This window comes from Microcaecilia unicolor, chromosome 8 (genome assembly GCF_901765095.1).
Source record: "Microcaecilia unicolor chromosome 8, aMicUni1.1, whole genome shotgun sequence".
NCBI lineage: Eukaryota > Metazoa > Chordata > Amphibia > Gymnophiona > Siphonopidae > Microcaecilia > Microcaecilia unicolor.
The window spans coordinates 54,857,505-54,878,827 of NC_044038.1; the positions used below are offsets into that span (position 1 = coordinate 54,857,505).

At 40.4% G+C, this 21,323-nt stretch overlaps 1 protein-coding gene across 2 annotated transcripts in view; it reads right to left on the bottom strand.

The window, feature by feature from the left end:
- Window positions 1–21,323, bottom strand: part of LOC115476684 — a 51,362-nt gene that overhangs the window by 24,689 nt on the left and 5,350 nt on the right. For both annotated transcript variants that reach the window (XM_030213202.1, XM_030213201.1), the window contains exons 2-3: window positions 17,946–18,107; window positions 9,613–9,703 (exon numbers count right to left, since the gene is read on the bottom strand). In XM_030213202.1, the coding sequence (XP_030069062.1) occupies window positions 9,613–9,703; window positions 17,946–17,954 (100 nt within the window). In that variant the 5' untranslated portion in view covers window positions 17,955–18,107. The remainder of the gene's footprint in view (window positions 1–9,612; window positions 9,704–17,945; window positions 18,108–21,323) is intronic.

Genomic DNA, 21,323 nt, shown 5'->3' on the forward strand with positions numbered 1-21,323 from the left:
ATTAAACTCTCCTTTCATTGGGGCACACATGGAATCAGATCTTCATCTGTTTTGTAGAAGTTTACCTTTTAGATACGCAAATGGATTATTCTGTTTTGAACATGTTTCAGGGGGAAGTGGTTTTATTAGTCAAAATAAATATTTTGTTTGCAGATTTCTTTTGTTTATATAAATGGGCTATATAAGCCCCTAATGCAGCCCATATTGGTTTTCTTGTATTTTGTTCTTGTGATAACTTATACTGTGCCAAAACTGAAAACTCTTATCTCTGTCTGGTTGGTAATAAAAGGAGCTCATTGTGAACACTATCTACCCTAAAAGATTGTTTTGTGGCTTCTATGAAGAATTGTGATATTGAATAAATAAGCATATGTGTGTGTGTGTGTGTGTGTGTGTGTGTGTGTGTGTGTGTGTGTGTGTGCCCCTAGTCATGATGCATCCTAAGTTTATATAATCCTTTCAAGAAATCCACCCCTGGGTCTCCCCCCACCATCTAAATTGCAGGGCAGGCTATGCCCGCAGAGAGAGCCTGTTCTTAATACTTTACCAGCTAACTCTCTCCCTGGGAATAGCCAGCTCTGCAATTTGTAGGGGGGGGGGGCGCAGAGGTGGATGAGGGGGCGCAGAGGTGGATGGGGGAGAGAGCCTGTTGTTAAAAATTTAGCAGTGTTATGGTATAAGCCAATCATCAGAATTAAATGTGTAGCATGATGTGTAGGATCAGATACATATATATACACCAATATATTTGTGCAGCTTTTAAAAATATATATTTGACACTGCAGCAGAACTGGCTTTCATTCCAAAAGCCCTCTTCCCTCTCCCTTTGGGGAACATTTAAAAGACATTTAAGAGACAAAAGGATACTGTGCTTCAAAGAGAAATAAAACTCTCTCTGCCCTCCCACCTAAAAAGACTGAACAAAAGCATGACTAAGGTGGATACTTGAAGAATCACATAGACATCTCCACCAGCAGACAGACAGTCTGGAAAAGGCATAACTCCAGCTATTGATAACAAAGACTTTAGAGGGGAAACCATAAACAAGACATTTGCTTGTCAATATGTATACCTGCCCCCTCCCATCATCTATCAGACAAATGGACGCCAGGACATCTGCAGAAAGGAGAGACCTATAATGCAGATCATGTGAACAGACTACAATAACCATAATGCCTTGCAAGTTATCCAGTGCAAACCAGGAAGCAGGTGCTGGGACTCTGTGATCATATCCTCCTGCAGCTTGCAAGATATAAAAGCAAAAACTGTTTCCCCAAGATTCAGATTCTCTCTTCAGCTGCAAGCAACTCAGATCCACTCACTGCAGAAGCCCTGCTCCTCTTCTGCAAACATGTGCTTACCTCATGCTGTTCATACTATGTAACAAGGACTTGTAAGTAACATAACTTTTGATCTAGACCTGCTACTTTGCCTTACTTAAGCACAGATTATCTGTAAAGATCTCTTAAAAAAACCTACCTCTCGTGTGCAATTGTATATTAAATCAACCTTTTTGAAGCTAAAAATACGGTCTCTTTGTGTTCTGAGTATATGGTATCTTTTATATATTCTTAATTTATTTATTGCAATTATCACCTTTGGTGATTGGTGGAGAAATTAATATCCTAAAACTTATAAATACAGCGCCTGCTCTTAAATTATAAACAGTAGCGAGTGCTCTAGAGCTCTTTCCCCCAAGTAAATCATTTCTTGTAACATATATTTAATGGTGGAGAATTGCGCGCAGAGTTATTGTGCACAAATTAGCGGTGTTCTTAAATTATATTTTTGTATTTTGCTGCAATACTGTGCGAGTGAGGTAGCGGTGTTCTTAAATTATATTCTTGTATTTTGCTGCTTTATAGTGAACTGAGTATCAGGTTTCATTAATTAAATTTCCGATTGATAAATTGATAAGATTTTCAGGTATTCAGAATGCTGTGCTGGATGGATGTTTGGTCTTATTTAGGTACTTATGCACTCATGTACTTTATGTATTTTATAATCAAATCTTTAGGCATGCTCTGGCATAAAATAAAAACCAATTTTGCAGTTTCTTTTGAGAAGGACATAGATAACCCTACTTTGCCTAAGCAATGCGTAGAATCCTCTGGCCCTAATCCTTGGACCCATAATGTAACTGATGATATTTCCACCCCCTCTGATATTGAAACAAAATTTTATTTATATTCAATTAAGTCAGGGAGCAATAGGAATTCTGCCTGTCTCTGGTTAATGTGGGCCATGTGTAAGAAAGCCTTAAAAGAGCATGCAGAATTGAACGATAAATTACTAGCTAAAGAGAAAGAATGCAAGCAGATAGGCACCGAAAAGGATTTTTTGATCACAATGGCTAATTGCTTAAATTATCAATTAAACTATTCCAAACAGCAGATAGTGCACCATCAAGCTCAGGAAAATCAAATGAAAGCCCAAATTTTAGCTTTAGAAATGCAGGCCAGCCAAGTTCCAGGCTTGAAGCATTTAATCAGGGAATTAATACTGCAAACGCCACATATAGATGAGAATATAGATCATGTACAGGATTCACATTTGCAGGGGTCAGCCATTACGGGTCTCCCATGTGCCCCTCCAGACCCAAACACAGCTACAGCCGTGCCTGTCTCAGCCATGGTAACAGTATCACAGTCCACACCCGTAGCAGGAGGTTCAACTAGAACCATTAGTTCCCAGGCCCCCTCACAGCATCCAAAACCTCAGCGCATAGGAACACAACCTGTTCTGCAGTCTAATTTAAATGCTCATGAAGGTAAGCCTCCAGTTAAATGTTCAGCTCCTCAACACACAGATGCACCACCTGGGCTGCATTCTGATCTAAGCTCCCATAGAAGGGAACCTCTAATAAGAGAATCAGCTCCTCAGTATGTAGCTACTGAAAACCGCCAGCAAGCATGTGACATTTTAAAATCTCATGGTGAGAATATTTCATATGGGGAGAACAAACCCACCAGTGTCCTTACGGCAAGAGCATTACAGATAGCTACCCAGAGCTTTTATAACAAGAGAAATTTGCCGCCAGATTAGCAGAAACTTATAACTGCAAGTCCTGCTGGACCAGAAACTGACATTCTGTCAGCTCTTCCTGCAATTTAATTCCTAGAAAAATGAGAGACGCATCCAGCCTGGACTGGACTTCTCCACAGCATGACCCACTCTGCAGATGGCAGTGAAATCCAAGTGGTTGATTTTTTAGAATAGGTTGGACAGGAATATAGGAAAAGGTTTTTGCTATTAACCTTTTGTAACACTGTAAAGAATTTAAAATGTAGTTGCTATTGTTCTTTTGAATGTGTAAGATTTAATTATGTCTCTTTGCAATAAATAAGATTTAAAATGTCTCTCTATGATTAGCTTCTATTGTAATTTGTTTTTGATAATATTGTTTAAGGACTTAGAAAATATTTTTCTGATAAGTGACCCCCACTGGAGTTGAAACTAAAATACTGGGTAAGAAGTTTTAAAATTGCCTCTTTCCAATAAGTAACTCCCACTTGAGCTGAAACCTAATATTGTGCTTTAATGTGAAATAATAAGATATGCTTATTGTTGTAGAAGAAATTAAAACCCGTCTATGTGCCGCTTGCGTGCCGTGATCTAAAGTCCTGAGAAGGAACTGTGAACAAGAGAGGGATCCCCCACCAGAACCGGAGAGCCATGTGACCTGCTAAATTAAATTAATGTTAAAATGTCTTTTTTTTTTCTGTCTTTTTCAGAGCTCAAGTTCTACTTATGAGATATTAATATTTTTATGGCGCTAGTAATTAATACATACATGGCTATCTCAGATACTTTTCTAAATAAATAGATCTGATTCTGTTCTACTTATGAGATTAATATTTTTATGGTGCTAGGAATTGATATATATATGGCTATCTCAGATATCTAATATAATAAAACGCACCGTGAACGTTCTAATGAGGACAACGTTCTGTGAAGCCCTGAAGCCCTGAAGCCATCTGACGTCACTGAAGCTGTAGGGTTCGTGGATTCGTGGTGTGAAGCCTTCAAGCCAGCCAGCCGTCTCTGCCCCGCCCTCGCGAAAAAAACAAACAAATCGGGAAGCGAAACGTCAGGGAAGGAGGCGGCGCTCCCGACGTCTAGCCTTCCCTTCGCTGTGTTCCGCCTTCAAAATAAGGCGGAACACAGCGAAGGGAAAGCTAGACGTCGGGAGCGCCGCCTCCTTCCCTGACGCTTCGCTGCACGAACCGCCACGGAGGTAAAGTTAAAAAGAATAATAAAAAAAAAAGGGATGCATGGATGCGAGGCATGGATGCGAAGGGGGGGGGGGGGGAGAAGAGGGCGGGCCAGGCTGGGACATGGGAGAGAGAGTAGCATGGATGCGAGGGGGGGGGGGGTCATGGAAGGGCGAGAGGGGACTTGCTGGAAAAGGATGAATGGAGGCGGCAGGGGACAGAGGAGCATGGATGGGTATGGATTAGGAGGACAGGGCACAGGGAGAGAGGGGAATTACTGGAAATGGATGAATGGAGGGGGCAGGGGACAGAGGAGCATGGATGGGCATGGATTGGGAGGGCAGGACTCAGGGAGAGAGGGAAATTGCTGGATAGGGAAAAATGGAGGGGCCAGGTGACAGATGAGCATGGATGGGCATGGATTGGAAGGGCAGGACTCAGGGAGAGGGGAATTGCTGGATAGGGATGAATGGAGGGGACAGATGGGCATGGATGGATATGGATTGCAGAGCAGGCCTCAGGCAGAGAGGGGAAATGCTGGATAGGGAAAAATGGAGGGGCCAGGTGACAGAGGAGCATGGATGGGCATGGATTGGAAGGGCAGGACTCAGGGAGAGGGGAATTGCTGGATAGGGATGAATGGAGGGGACAGATGGGCATGGATGGATATGGATTGCAGAGCAGGCCTCAGGCAGAGAAGGGAAATGCTGGATAGGGAAAAATGGAGGGGCCAGGTGACAGAGGAGCATGGATGGGCATGGATTGGAAGGGCAGGACTCAGGGAGAGGGGAATTGCTGGATAGGGATGAATGGAGGGGACAGATGGGCATGGATGGATATGGATTGCAGAGCAGGCCTCAGGCAGAGAGGGGAAATGCTAGATAGGGAAAAATGGAGGGCCCAGGTGACAGATGAGCATGGATGGGCATGGATTGGAAGGGCAGGAGTCAGGGAGAGGGGAATTGCTGGATAGGGATGAATGGAGGGGACAGATGGGCATGGATGGATATGGATTGCAGAGCAGGCCTCAGGCAGAGAGGGGAAATGCTGGATAGGGAAAAATGGAGGGGCCAGGTGACAGAGGAGCATGGATTGGAAGGGCAGGACTCAGGGAGAGGGGAATTGCTGCATAGGGATGAATGGAGGGGACAGATGGGCATGGATGGATATGGATTGCAGGGCAGGCCTCAGGCAGAGAGGGGAATTGCTGGATAGGGATGAATGGAGGGGGCAGGTGACAGACAAACATGGATGGCCATGGATTGGGAGGGCAGGGCTCAGGGACAGAGGGGAATTGCTGGAAAAGGATGAATGGAGGGGGCAGGGGAGAGATGGCCATGGATTGGGAGGGCACGGCTCACACTCTCTCTCTCATATACAATGTCTTTCTGACTCTCACTCTCACACACTCTGTCTCACACTGTATCACATTCACTCTCTATGTGCCACACAGTCACTCACACACTCGCTTGGTGTCATACACTCACTCTCACAGAGAATCTGTGTCTCACACACACTCTCTCTCTTGCCCACACACACACACTCTCTCTCACACTGTGTCTCACATACACACTTGCACACACTCTCATTCTCACACACACTCTCTCACAAACACACTCACACCCAGACTCACTCTCTCTCTCACACACTCACACTTTCACTCTGACTCTCAAACAGTCACTCTCACATACACTCTCCCAAACATACACACTCCAAGGAAAACCTTGCTAGCGCCCGTTTCATTTGTGTCAGAAACGGGCCTTTTTTACTAGTATTTCTATATTTTAAAAATAAACAGATCTATTCTGTTCTACTTATGAGATACTGAACATGTATAATTTTGCTAATTGTTGCTTATTTCTAAATGAATGAAAATGCTTTGGCAATCCAAGATGGATGCCGCGTACGTTGCTTTTGTGCTTTCTGTGTTCTACTTGCAGGCTCAATCCTGGATCTGGAATGGACGAACGGAGACCTAAAGGCCTAATAGAGTTCCTTGTTTGTTTGTCATGTGGTCTCCATGTTATATGTTTGATTTATGTTATGGGGTACCCAAGAAACTATACAGACATTCATAGACCCTCCCTACTAACAGTCCCTCCATTAGTTCACATTGTACCATGTCCTTTCCCAAGAAAGGAAAAGGAGACCATTTTCACTGGCAGAAAAGCTACAGAAAAGATTATTATACAAGCTATGGCTCACATATATTAAGTTCTACCAATTGCTATCTAAGGTTATATATTCACATGTGTATATTTATGAGCAAAGGTTTCTCTTTACATGATCCACCAGATACAGTCAGTATAGTGAATGTTTCTGATATTCAGTATCACAGCCAGTACGTACAAAATGCTCTCTCTGGAATGAAATATTGGCTGTGCGCAAAGCACAATTAGCATATCTTTTCTAAATTCTTTACAACATTAAACACGTGAATATTGTCCATTAATTTGCTACATTAAACACTGCTAAAGCAGATAAATTTGGTAACCTTTTACCACACTCATTACCCATAAATAGTTTCTCTCTGAAAAAAAAAAAATTTCTCTCTGAAAGGTATTTCATGGCACTATACCATGACTCTGTTTTTGTTTATTTGGTCAATGATTAAGTAAATATTATTGTATAGGATTGATAGGAATAATTATTTTCTTTTGTGTACTATTATGATAATTGCATACATATGCCTTATTTCTAATGATAACAGTAGTATAGCAGTTCCATATTACCATTCTTGTTTCTGTATTAGAACTATCTGTCCTTCGATTATTGCTAATGATGTACTGTTCATAGTAAGTGATTTTAGTAATTACAGACCAATGCTGCAGTATGTTTCCAATGATTTATCCCTACACACCCCTGAACTACTACCTATTCCCTTAGATGTTATTGCTGTGAATACCTCAGTTAGCCTCTGAAATAGAGAATATAGGGAAACATTCACAGAGTATTTTTCCTTGGAATGCCAAACACTGAGAATAGTGACTGAATAGATTGTTCCACCCCATTGTGGTGGTATAAATTGGTCAATTGCGCACTCTCATGCTATTGATTTGGCTAGCATACTGGGTAAGATATCATGTGGCATCAACCTACGCCCGAGCAGGTGACACAAAAAGAGGTGGTTTCTGGAAATAGAGCAAAATGGCACTTCTGTGGTTGAAGTCATATAAAGTGTACTTGCAATCCTATTTTAAACCAGAGCAAAGCCATACTCTGCCACCTGACTGAATGGAAGTCTAATGAAACTGATGATAGATGACCACAGAAAACTTAACCCTAGCAGCCTATATGTAAGTCATGAGTAAACAAAAGTAATAATGATGAGTCTTTTTGCTTATAACAGTCATATTCCAGCTAAGGACATATTCCAAGATTCATAGTAGATGACCGCAGGAGAATACCTGCGCGGTCCATCCAGCCTGTTCAATGTCCACTATTAAAAGATTCACCTCTTCCAATACACATGCCCATGTAAACAGTTCAGTATCTTTGCTACTGTTCTTTTTGAAATTATGCTACTGTACTAGGTTAGAGTTAGAGTTTTTAATTTTAGCTTTTATAGTTTATTTTATGGTTCCTCATTCCAATATATTAAAAATTTATTGTATCTCGGAACCAAGAGAGGGAATGTTATGGTATAAGCCAATCATCAGAACTAAATGTGTAGCATGATGTGTTGGATCAGATACATATATATACACCAATATATTTGTGCAGCTTTTAAAAATATATATTTGACACTGCAGCAGAACTGGCTTTCATTCCAAAAGCCCTCTTCCCTCTCCCTTTGGGGAACATTTAAAAGACATTTAAGAGACAAAAGGGTACTGTGCTTCAAAGAGAAATAAAACTCTCTCTGCCCTCCCACCTAAAAAGACTGAACAAAAGCATGACTAAGGTGGATACTTGAAGAATCACATAGACATCTCCACCAGCAGACAGATAGTCTGGAAAAGGCATAACTCCAGCTATTGATAACAAAGACTTTAGAGGGGAAACCATAAACATGACATTTGCTTGTCAAAGGTATACCTGCCCCTCCCATCAACTATCAGACAAATGGACGCCAGGACATCTGCAGAAAGGAGAGATCTATAATGCAGATCATGTGAACAGACTACAATAACCATAATGCCTTGCAAGTTATCAAGTGCAAACCAGGAAGCAGGTGCTGGGACTCTGTGATCATATCCTCCTGCAGCTTGCAAGATATAAAAGCAAAAGCTGTTTCCCCAAGATTCAGATTCTCTCTTCAGCTGCAAGCAACTCAGATCCACTCACTGCAGAAGCCCTGCTCCTCTTCTGCAAACATGTGCTTACCTCATGCTGTTCATACTATGTAACAAGGACTTGTAAGTAACATAACTTTTGATCTAGACCTGCTACTTTGCCTTACTTAAGCACAGATTATCTGTAAAGATCTCTTTAAAAAAAACCTACCTCTCGTGTGCAATTGTATATTAAATCAACCTTTTTGAAGCTAAAAATACGGTCTCTTTGTGTTCTGAGTATATGGTATCTTTTATATATACTTAATTTATTTAATTTATTGCAATTATCACCTTTGGTGATTGGTGGAGAAATTAATATCCTAAAACTTATAAATACAGCGCCTGCTCTTAAATTATAAACAGTAGCGAGTGCTCTAGAGCTCTTTCCCCCAAGTGAATCATTTCTTGTAACACCAGCACACCACTGGGCGCGTAGCACTGCCCGATTACTGCTGTGTACAAGCCCGCGCTACAAAAGTAAATATAGTTTTGCAGCGCCAGATATGATGGCACACTGGGGATGGGAACTACCGCCAGGCTGTGCAGTAGCCTGGCAGTACTTCCTTTTTAGCGAGTGGTAAGCTTGTGTTGGACTTACCGCCGCTTTGTAAAAGGTGTTCTTCCATACTTAACATAGAATATGATAAGTTACAAGTGTAGCTCTGGCATTTAACAACACACACTTACCCCAGCTATATGACTGGCATTAAGTGTGCGTGTCTAAGCACATACGCACTAATATACCCGATTAGACTAGTCTTCTACAAAGGAAAGTAGGCACCGACTTTCCTTTATAGAATAGGCACCTAAATACAGGCACACGGTTATAAAATAACCCCCTTTATCGTGAGGAAAAGCAGAGCGAGTGCCTATTTCATCCATTCCGGCTATGACCTTTGGCCCAGGACTCAAGTTTTTTTATGTTATTAAAGAAGAAGTTCTTTAAAATGGAATGCATTTTAACACCACATGTACTCTTAAACCGAAATGCAAGAACATGTTTTCAGTTTTTCTCGGAGAATCCTTCAATGAGATGCAGCCCTGTAACAAGATTTACAGTGAAAGACTGGCCCAGTGTATCTTGAATACATACAGATTTTGTTCAGACCGTGTGGGAGTACCTTGTTTGGGAGTTGGATTGAGCCGAAGCAGACCTGTCTCGAGTTGTCGAATACACCACTCCAACTCATCTTTAAATGTGCCTTGAGGAGCCTATGACAATTAAAGTACAGAAGTCAGATAAATACTGTAGAATAATACATCATCTCCTGATTTTCCCGGTTCAAAAATTGCGTGTGCAAATTTAGGCACCTTCCCAATTTTCACTTGCAATTTAATTGAACAAGCCAATTAGTGCCAATAATTGGCCTTTTAACAAGCAATTATTGGCACTAATTAGATGTGAGACCAACACACATAAAGATAAGACGTGGGACCCTTGCCTAAAATTTATGAATGGTCCAAAAAAGAGGGTGCAGAAATGGGAGGGTCATGGGCATTTTGGGGCACAACAGGGGTGTGGGTTTGAGTTATGTGCATAATTACAAAATAATGCTGCCCCATGCATAAATTTAGGCACAAACATTTGCACCATGTTTTTACTGGTGCAAATGACTGCACATAAACTTACACATGACTTTCCGCTTACGCACCAATCTTTAGGTAAGGCTTATAGAATCATGCTTAAGGGTTTTTTTTTCAGTGCTGATGTTTTAGGCACCATTTATAGAATTTACCCCCATGTTTCTTAATAAACACCATTTTCTTACTGGAAAGGCATTATAGGAATTTCATCTAAAATGGTCTAGAAATGAACCGCCATTTTACACAACTCACTGGGGGACTGGACATTTACAATTCCTCTGCTGAATGCAGAGTCTTTTATAAAATATGCAAAAAGATGCCAAAAAATAAACATGTATTTGCCAACACATCCAGCAGGTGCACATTTTACAAAGCTGCATGTAGATAAAAGGCGGCATCAGCCATCAGGGCCAACATATAAGAGCTGGTGATTATAAATGGAAATGGTGATTTTATTCAGGGCCGCCGAGGGGGGGTGGGGTGGGGAAGATTCTCCAGGCCCAGCCTCCAAAGAGGGCCCGATGCCAGCGACTGCTCTGCTGGCCACAGATCCTTCTTCCTGAAATGTCCCGCCTATGCAGAAACAGGAAGTTACTTCACAGGTGGAAGGATGCGGCAGGAAGAAGGACCTGTAGATGGTAGAGCACTTGCCTGTCTCTTGTTTGCTGTGGTAGTGGGGGGAAGTAGCAGTGGTGGTGGTGGGGCACCAGCGGGGCCCTGAAGATTGTTTGCCTCGGGCCCAGCTTTGTCTTTCAGTGGCCCTAATTTTATTACCGCCATGTATAAATGGCGGTACTTATACATCCAGTTAGCTGATTTCACAACCCTACAAGTAAAAGTGGTGGCAATTAACAAGCGAGGTCGTGAAAGTTTTTTTTTTTTTTTTAATACATTAGAGACAGAAATCAAAAACTGACATTCAGGACAATTTCCCCTTTAATCCTCTGTTTAGACCTTTGGCTGAAACAAGCACTTTTCGCCTAGCTATGCAAACCTTCGAGGAGGTGTTAAAGCTGACAGGGAAACTGTTGTATTTATAAGTGTATTCCCACTTTAAAATGGAAAATACGAACTCAGTTTTAGGACCCAGCATAATCACACTCAGACCATGCCCTCCCTGAAATCTCAGTGTCCCTGGAATCTATATGTGCAAAGAGCAGCTTTCTGAAATAACTATTTACAAGTATAGCCAATATACACATGTAAATACTGCTAGTTACATGTGTAGATGCTTCTAGAATGATGTCCTTAAAATCTAGCCGATAATGGTCAAAGGTAACCTCAAGTGAAAGGAGTTTGATTTGCAGCCTAGTTTGTGAGAGAGCAGTACTGGAAAACAGGATACTGGGCTTGATGGACCTTTGGTCTGATCGAGTATGGCAATTCTTATGTTCCAGCTGCCCTGAGACAGGGGGAGACTCTTGCTACTGGAATATTAGGCAGCGCTGCGAACAGGATGTCAGGTGCACTGCCAATGAGCCTCAGTACTGGAACAATGGATGCTGCCACAGAAGGCCCCCTAAAGATAAGAATGTGGTTCAAACTGCATTTTAAAAATCTATATATTCACACATGTAGCAGAAAAACTACTAAGAAACTGATTTGCTTTTTCTATTTATCTAAACATTTTTTTCTTATAAAATGTTTATGTTGGCATCAATGGAGAGGCATGATCTTTAAAAAAACAAACAAACCAAACTTTCTACAATAAGAGCTGCCAGTACTTCCTGTATCAACAACTTTCGATAGAGTACAAAAAAAATGCCCCAGGGGAAAAAGCCTCAGAACCCTCCCTCCATGTCTGTATTTCAGAAGAAACAATGGTAGGGATTTTGTGGGTAGGATAACTTCACAGGCATTAAAAACCCCTTGAGGATAATTTTGTTAAAGCTCTAATCGAACCAGCATTTTGTAGATCCAAACAAAATGTGACGCAAACATAAAATTTCAAACTTAACTTAAAGTTGTTTAAATTCTCAACGTACATTGACTGTGGCCAGAGTTTCAGTTTAAACAGCATTTGCCTTCTGATGACGTTTACAGAAGCCAAAAATTGTTTAAGCTGAAGTATAGCACTTTCACACAGCTATAAGGGCGAAACTACCAATGCGTAGGTTGGTGATGTCAGTGCAGCTCAACTACATCAAAGAGAAGGCGTTTGAGTTGTACTTGATAGTCTATTTAATGCTGACACATATTGTTTGTTTTCTAGTAATTAATTCCTTAGTCTTGTTGAACTCTTCACTCAGCATATTCTTACCAAAATAACCAAAACTCCGTATATTACTTTAAAGTCTTGCTTCCTCGCAAACAAAAAAATCTTCTTTCACTCCCCATTCTCATTTATCCCTTAATTGAATCTCTCTAGTTGCAACCGCCTTCTGAAGAGCTAATAGTTCACTGAATATCCTACTGCATTGGTTATTATATTTCCTTATCTTGTCAAATTACATATTACATTTTACTAATGCTGTTGATGTTTTTTAAATATTCCTATCATTTATACTATTAGACCCTATCCAAACTGGGTAACTAACAGATTCCATCACAATCCATCTACCTTTGCGTTCATTATGAGGTGTCTATCAGGGCACAAACTCTACATTCTCCACAAATTGCTTTAACAGAAAATATTCAGAGTTGAATCACAATAAACTAAATGTAATCCAAATTCCTCTATCAAAACCAGAGAACATATCTTATCTACCAATACCTGCAGGTTACATAAATGCACATTCTGCTGTTAATAAAACAGAACTAATTAGAGACTGGATAAGTGAATCTGAGCTGGGCATAGTCCTTATTTCAGAAACTTGGCTGCATTTGGTAGATGATCCTAAAATCATTGATATCTGTCTGCCTGGATATTCCAAGATTAAAGAAAAGAAGGGGTGGTCTAGCTATCATTTATAAGTAATTTTTTGAGCTAAAAATAATTTCACAATTCCAATCTCCTCGATTGGAAATTACTGCTTGTTCAGTAAAAGACTATTCCTTATCTCAATCCATCTGTTACTTTTAATTTACTGTCCTCTAGGAAGTTGGAGTCAAGTAGAAAATGAATTAAATGAGTTCTCTGCTAATACTTGTGTCAATAATGATAGTATCATATTGGTTGGAGACATTAACTTACATCTAGAAGACACTAATAATCAGAATACAAAAAATGTCCTCATTTTCTTGGTATTTGGCAATTCTCACTTTTTAATGGTTTGCCCTCTCATACCAAAGGTCATCAATTAGATTAGCAACTAAATTTAATGATCCCACAAACTCTCTTATATCAAAGTGGTCCACAGTGGTTTCCTATTCCATGGTCAGATCATAGTAGGCTAATATTCAAACTTAATTGGAAAGAAGCTATAAGTTGTCCCAATATAGCCAATAAACTTAATATCTTTATTACTAGAGGCAAAATTGATCCAGTAAGCTTCTGGTCTAAAGATCAAATGATTAACTTGCTCATCTCAACTCCTTCCACAGACTTCATACAACAATGGAATGATACATGTAAAGAAGTATTAAATGAGTTGGCTCCACTAAAAGTAAAAACTAGACCCAATAAGAAATTATTCCCCTGGTTTAATGACTCTCTTTAAGAAATTAAGCATAAGTGCAGATGGAAAAAAGTATGGGCTAAAACTAGAACCATGGACCAAAGGATTCTTGGAAAAAACTCTTAAAAGAATATAAGCACTTAATTATTAAGGCTAAAACTACTTATTACTCAAAGTTTATAGATGAAATAAAAGTCAAACCTAGGAAATTATATTCTTTGGTTAATAGCTTACACTCAGTTTCTAAAATTAGTGAATCCCTGCCTTCACAGCATATCAACTGGCAAACTATTTCGAACTGAAAATAATTAAAATCAGACTGGAACTTTATAGCTCCCCCTCTTCAATTGAGCATTTCCTGAATCAACATGATCAGTCATCCTCTTGCTTGCAAGCTCACAGAATTTGGTCTGCATTTCATTCTTTTTCAGTGGATCAAGTCAGACAGTTATTATGCAAATATGCCAAATAGCAATGTCTGCCTGACATTTGTCCCAACTATCTTCTTAGGTCAGCCCCCACACTGTTTTTTGATTATCTACACTCCTATATTACTTTAATGTTATCTCTGGGTCTATTTCTCTAAGAAGTGGCAATGTTACCCTGACCTATCCCTAAAAATTCCCAAACAAGCCAAAGCATTGTTTCCAATTACAGACCTGTAGTCTCATAAGTACATAAGTATTGCCATACTGGGAAAGACCAAATGTCCATCAAGCCCAGCATCCTGTTTCCAACAGTGGCCAATCCAGATCACAAATCCCAAAAAAGTACAAAACATTTTATACTGCTTATCCCAGAAATAGTGGATTTTCCCCAAATCCATTTAATAACGGTCTATGGACTTTTCCTTTAGGAAGCCGGCCAAACCTTTTTAAAACTCCGCTAAGCTAACCGCCTTTACCACATTCTCTGGCAACGAATTCCAGAGTTTAATTACACGTTGAGTGAAGAAATATTTTCTCCGATTCGTTTTAAATTTACTACATTGTAGCTTCATCGCATGCCCCCTAGACCTAGTATTTTTGGAAAGCGTAAACAGACGCTTCACATCTACCGTTCAACTCCACTCATTATTTTATAGACCTCTATCATATCTCCCCTCAGCCACCTTTTCTCTAAGCTGAACAGCCCTAACCGCTTTAGCCTTTCTACTACTACTACTACTATTTAACATTTCTAAAACGCTACTAGGGTTATGCAGCGCTGTACAATTTAACATAGAAGGACAGTCCTTGCTCAAAGAGCTTACAATCTAATGGACAAATGTACAGTCAGTCAAGTAGGGGCAGTCAAATTAGGGCAGTCTAGATTTCTTGAGAGGTATAAAGGTTAGGTGCCGAAGGCAACATTGAAGAGGTGGGCTTTGAGCAAGGATTTGAAGATGGGTAGAGAGGGGGCTTGGCGTAGGGGCTCAGGAAGTTGATTCCATGCATAGGGTGAGGCGAGGCAGAATGGGCGGAGCCTGGAGTTGGCAGTGGTGGAGAAGGGTACTGAGAGGAGGAATTTGTCCTCATAGGGAAGTTGTCCCATCCCCTTTATCATTTTCGGCGCCCTTCTCTGCACCTTCTCTAATTCCACTATATCTTTTTTGAGATACAGCGACCAGAATTGAACACAATATTCGAGGTGCGGTCGCACCATGGAGCGATACAAAGGCATTATAACATCCTCATTTTTGTTTTCCATTCTTTTCCTAATAATACCTAACATTCTATTTGCTTTCTTAGCCGCAGAGCAGAAGGTTTCAACGTATCATCAACGACAACACCTAGATCCCTTTCTTGGTCCGTGACTCCTAACGTGAAACCTTGCATGATGTAGCTATAATTCGGGTTCCTCTTTCCCACATGCATCACGTTGCACTTGCTCACATTAAACGTCATCAGCCATTTAGACGCCCAGTCTCCCAGTCTCGTAAGGTCCTCTTGTAATTTTTCACAATCCTCCTGCGATTTATCGACTTTGAATAACTTTGTGTCATCTCAATCCCTTTATTTGTCTAGGTCATGGAAGGATTGGTCTTGCAACAACTAATGGAATATCTCCAACTCCATTCTGCACAAATCACATTTAGATCTTCCTACAGCACTGAAACTGTTCTTATCACTCTCTTAGCCAGCTTCAGACGGAGCTCAGATGGAAATAAAATTATAGTACTCCAATTCGATATGTCCAGTGCATTTGATACTGTTGATTACAACATTCTTTTAAATATTCTTGACCATTAAGTATTTGTGGTACTGTCCATGACTGGTTCTCAGGATTTTTAAAATCTAGATCATACCAAGTTAAACAATTAGGTACTTTCATCCTGGCTTTCTAGTTGTGGAGTACCGCTGGGTTCTCCCTCATCTCCCATTTTATTTAACATCATGATGATTCCTCTTGGTAATCTACTTGAGAGCAATAGTCTTTCCACTTTTATTTATGCTGATGATATCACTATTTACATCCCATTATCCAAAACTCTTTATGATATCATTAACAAAATCAGATTAGGTATCACATTAACTGAATCCTGGGCTTCTAATCTTAAACTGAAGCAATACTGAGAAGACTAAATTTTTATTAACAACAAATCCTTATCATCCAACTATACTCAAAGATTTTACAATTGCTAATATAACCTATCCTCTTGTATCAATGAAAATTTTTAGGGGTTACAATTGATCAGTTTTTATCCTTAGAAAGTCAAGTCTCAAATGTTGTCTCTAGTTCCTTCCATATGCATTGGAAACTAAAGAGATTGCAATCATTTTTTCACAAGACCACTCTTCCGTACCTTAACCAAATCTCTTGCTCTAACAAAAATCGACTACTGTAATTCCATCTATGTTGGAATTAAATGCGGTCTTCTTAAAAAATTACAAACTGTTCAAAACATGGCTGCTCATCTAATTTGTAAATCACCGCACTTTGATAAAGCTACCCCACTCCTTCATAATCTACACTGGCTACCTATAAAGAGCAGAATTTTGTTCAAGCTATATGCATTGGTCAATCAAATTTTATTTGGTATGTCACCGTTCTATATGAATGAACTCATTGATTTACCTCCACATAATGCTTCCGTGTCATCCAGAGAATATCTCATTTTACGTTTTCCCAGTTGCAGAAATGTATCTTACAAAATAATCCACAATGCTAAATTTTCTTATCAATGCACCAAAATCTGGAATTCTCTTCCAAAACAAATTAGATATACTAGTGATTATGGGTTACTTGCTTTTTAGCTCAATCTTCAACAATGTTAGAACTCAGTGCTGAATGTTTAGTTCCTTATATTTCACTTCTTCCTGTCGTCCCACTGAATTTGCCCCTATCACTTCTTATATAATGTTTTTATGATGTATTCGTTACATGTAACTCTAATTTATTTCTTTTCTTTTATGTTTATATTGTAAGCCACATGAGTTCCACTTGGGCTAATGTGGGATAGAAATGCCATAAATAAATAAAGTACAAAAAGGGGAACGACTAGAGAAGTACCTTTTAAGGGATATTTATTAAAAATCACATTAAAAAACATACAGTCCATAGAGATCTATAAAATCCATAAAAAATGTACTATCAATACTCGACATAGTCCTGTGTTTTGGCACACAGCGCACCTACCTCAGGAGCCTCAACTTTAATTGGATTTATAATTCCTTGTATGTTTAGAAACAGATTTAAACACAATACCATCAAAAACCACAGAACTGTTTTAAACCACAGTTCTGTGGTTTTTGCTGAGTGCTGACGTCCTGACAGAGGGTGCATACACCACTGTCCCCACAGGAACCCCGCAGGAACTGCTTCCGTCCCCACAGGAACCCCACAGAGCTGCTTCCCTCCCTGTGGTAGTCCTGCAGCCACGGAGGAATTCCCGCTGACTTCATGGGATTCCCACAAACCCCATTCCCATGCAGCTCTCTAGACTACTGATCTCCTTAACTGCCTGACTTAACAGCCAAATCAGAAATCCTGTTTAAAATTATGCAGTACTAGTCCAACTGAACATGCTGAATGTACTTTTCAACTTATTTCTAGTTCTCATGGAATAACTTACATCCCATTTTAGTATGATTTCCAGGCCTGTATTCAGGTGCCTACCAGAGCCTTCTCTAATATTTCTGGCAAGAAAGGAAAAATAAAACAGAGTAGCAAATCCCTGTGAGCTTTCCTGAAACATTTCAGAAGTTTTATATTCCTTCTGCGTTTGATAAGCCAGTTTTCCTGTTTGTCTGTTTCACATTTTTCTTTAATTGTAATCTTAGAAGAGGTTGAATGAGCCTAATATAAGAAGGCAAAATAAACAAGTTTGTTACCTCTTCCATTGAAAGACTAGTTTTTCCTCTGGAAGACAGTATTGAAGTCCTCTCACATGAAAAGTCACCACCTTTTTTTTTCCCGAAGGGAGGAAGAGGGGCAGAGAAAGGATGGCAGTGAGGGGGAATATGTCAGTATCCAGAGTCACACAGGATCCCAATCTGTTAAAAAAAAGAGGAAAAAAAAGAAGACTGGCACTCATTTAGAGTCAGAAGCAATTTTGGATGGATTCAGAATCGCAGTCGGTATAAATGTACCAACCTCCTTCTCCAGCTTCAAAATAAAAACTTACATCAGTGTATTGCATATTTTCATTTGACAACATTTTCTTTTCATCAGGTTCTTTATTCGAACTTCAAATAAATATATTTTGTGGTCTATTAGTGGAGAGTGGAGGAGTGGCCTAGTGGTTAGGGTGGTGGACTTTGGTCCTGGGGAACTCGGGAACTGAGTTCAATTCCCACTTCAGGCACAGGCAGCTCCTTGTGACTCTGGGCAAGTCACTTAACCCTCCATTGCCCCATGTAAGCCGCATTGAGCCTGCCACGAGTGGGAAAGCGCGGGGTACAAATATTAAAAAAATAAATAAATAAATAATTTTGTAAAAAAAAGAAATATCCTTTGTTTCTGTAATTAATCAAATTTCTCTCAGATTTACTATACATAGTAGGAGATGGAGTCTGAGTCGATGTTTTGGTGTGATGACTCCACAGCCTTGCTGGAACCCATCCTCCATGTCTCACCTAATTGTACCTCCATGTAATAGAGATAAGCCAAGTTTCCTTTGTCTCAAGTTCATGTTTTGTAATGGCAGCTCTACTACTTGCCACAGGATGTTGCACAGTGATACTATATAATAAATTGCACCATACGGCTCAGGTGCATTCGTGTTTTAAAAAATGCTCTTTATCAGGCTAAGTGGGGGGAACAGAAGTGGAAAATGCTGAACCTGAGAACTAGGAAAGTAAAAGGAAAAAAAAACAAAGACAGAAGCCCCTGGATTCTATATTTGGCGCCCAAAATTGCCATAATTGTGCATGCAACTTGAGAAATGACTGGGCATTAACAATTATCGGTGCTAACTGGCAACAATTAAAATTTAGGTGCACATCTTCTTAGTTGGGATTCTATAAAGATGTGTAAATATTCTGCACGGATCCGAAAGGGGGCAAGACCATAGGGGGGTATGGGCGGATTGAAGCGTTCCTAGAAACTATGCGCAGTGTTATAGAATACGGCAGATCTGCACCTAATTTAGGTGAGAGGATTTACACCAGGTTTCAGATGGTGTAAATCCTCACACCCAAAACAGTGCAGATCCTGGCGCTAAACGCTATTCTATAAATGGCACCCAAATTTGAGCCCCGTTTATAGAATAGCACTTAGTACTCATTTTTTCAGTGCCCTCCCCCCCTCCCCATTTACAGAATTCAATCCAAGATCTAGAAAGGGGAAGACAGAATTTTGTTTAGGAAGGAAAGTTGGGGGGGGGGGGGGGTGGAGGGGAGAGAGAGAGTGTCTGAAAGACCTGTTTGGAAAGGAGGGAAGAGACTACCTCCACTTTTTTCCATTTCAGCCCCTGTCAAGTTGGAGTCTGTGGGAATATTGAAGATATTTCTCCAGTTCTCTTTCTTTGTTTTGGACCCAGTCACTTTCTTCTGCTTCTTTATATTTCCAGCTCAGTCAGACCCAGTTCTGAGATCTGGCACCATTTGCTTACATTCACAAATGCCCTCCCCCCCCCCCCCCCCCAATTGTAGAATGATCCTACCCTCAACATATCTAGTCAGGTCATTGCAGCGATGGTCCTGGGCTGGAGGCCAAGCACAAGGCTATTGTTGGAACCCTAACTCTGACCACCAAGAGGTAGATTCTACAAAGGGCAGCAAAAATTAGGAGCCAAAAATACAAGCACTAAGCAGCAATTCTGTAACGGCAACTGTGCACGAAACTGCCATTATAGAATAGGGTATAAGTCGGCATGCACATGCCTAACTTGAGATGCGAGCACTTACGCCATGTCAAAAGCTGGTGTAAATGCTAGTCCGTAAAGTTGGCAGTTGTGCACGTGATAGCATTCTGTAACTTACACACGGAACTGCAAGACACACCCCTGATCCGCCCGTGGGCACACCCCCTTTCAAGTTGTCCGCTTTGGCACTTAGACTCTAAGGGCCTCTTTTACTAAACCGCACTTGCAATTCCCAGTGCGGCAATGCCGACAAAGCTCATTCACTTTCAATGGACTTTGACGGCACTGCCGCACAGGAATCGCCAGCGTGGTTTGGTAAAAAAGACCCTAAGTTTATACAATACCACCAAAGTACAGTTCCATGTGTAAATGCAAATTAGTGCCAATGAGCAACAAATTAACGACACTTAAGGGCTATTATTGGTACTTAAAGCCAATTAGTGCCTAACAATTAAGTTAGGCACACCACTGGCAGTATTCTATAAACTGTGCATTTAAATGTGTGTGCTAGTTAGAAAGTTGGACACCCAACTTTATAGAATCCAGGGGCAAGTGTCCCCCTTAAGCAGTGACCATTTCTTTCTCTCCTTCCTTCCCCCAGGAGCTGTGAACACTGTGTCCCTTAGCATCTGCATTCCCAGCTGATTCATAGTGCAGGAGACCTGAATCAGGTATCAAACTAGGAACCCACTGTTTGCTCCTTCATCAAGGAACAAAGGGACCTCATGATTTTGACGAATTGAATAACTACTTTCTAACCTAATGGATTATACCCCTATCACGTAGGGAAGAAGCTTGGTCTTTCAACACATTTGACACCTAACGCAGGTGCTGTGTGCCGAAACACGGCCCGTGTCAGGTCCACATTGGAAAATTGCTTTTTACCAATAAAGAACTGTGTCCCATCTCTGAAGGCTCTTGGTGCTTTTTGCTGCATTTTGGACTTCGTTCTGTACTTTGAACCCTCTTTGTATTGTTATGTGATCAGCACTTGCCACCAATCCTTTTTATTTCCAATTTGATCCTTTCTAGTTAAAGAAGTAACTGTACTTCCAAGGACCACAGCATCTCTTAACTCAGTTTGTTCTCTCTCATCAGAAAGTGAGTTGTTACTTACTCACGGCTTTAGGAGCAGAACAGATTAGGGGAAAGATATTTAGCTTACCCCGTCAATGTTTGACAAAGTCCCTCATAAGAGACTCCTGAGAAAATTAAAAACCCATGGGGTAGAAGGCAATGTTCTGTTGTGGATTACGAATTGGTTGATGGATAGAAAACAGAAGGTAGGGTAAAACGGTCAATTCTCTCACAGGTAGATTTTTTTTTTTTTTTGTTACATTTGTACCCCACACTTTCCCACTCATGGCAGGCTCAATGCGGCAGGCAATGGAGGGTTAAGTGACTT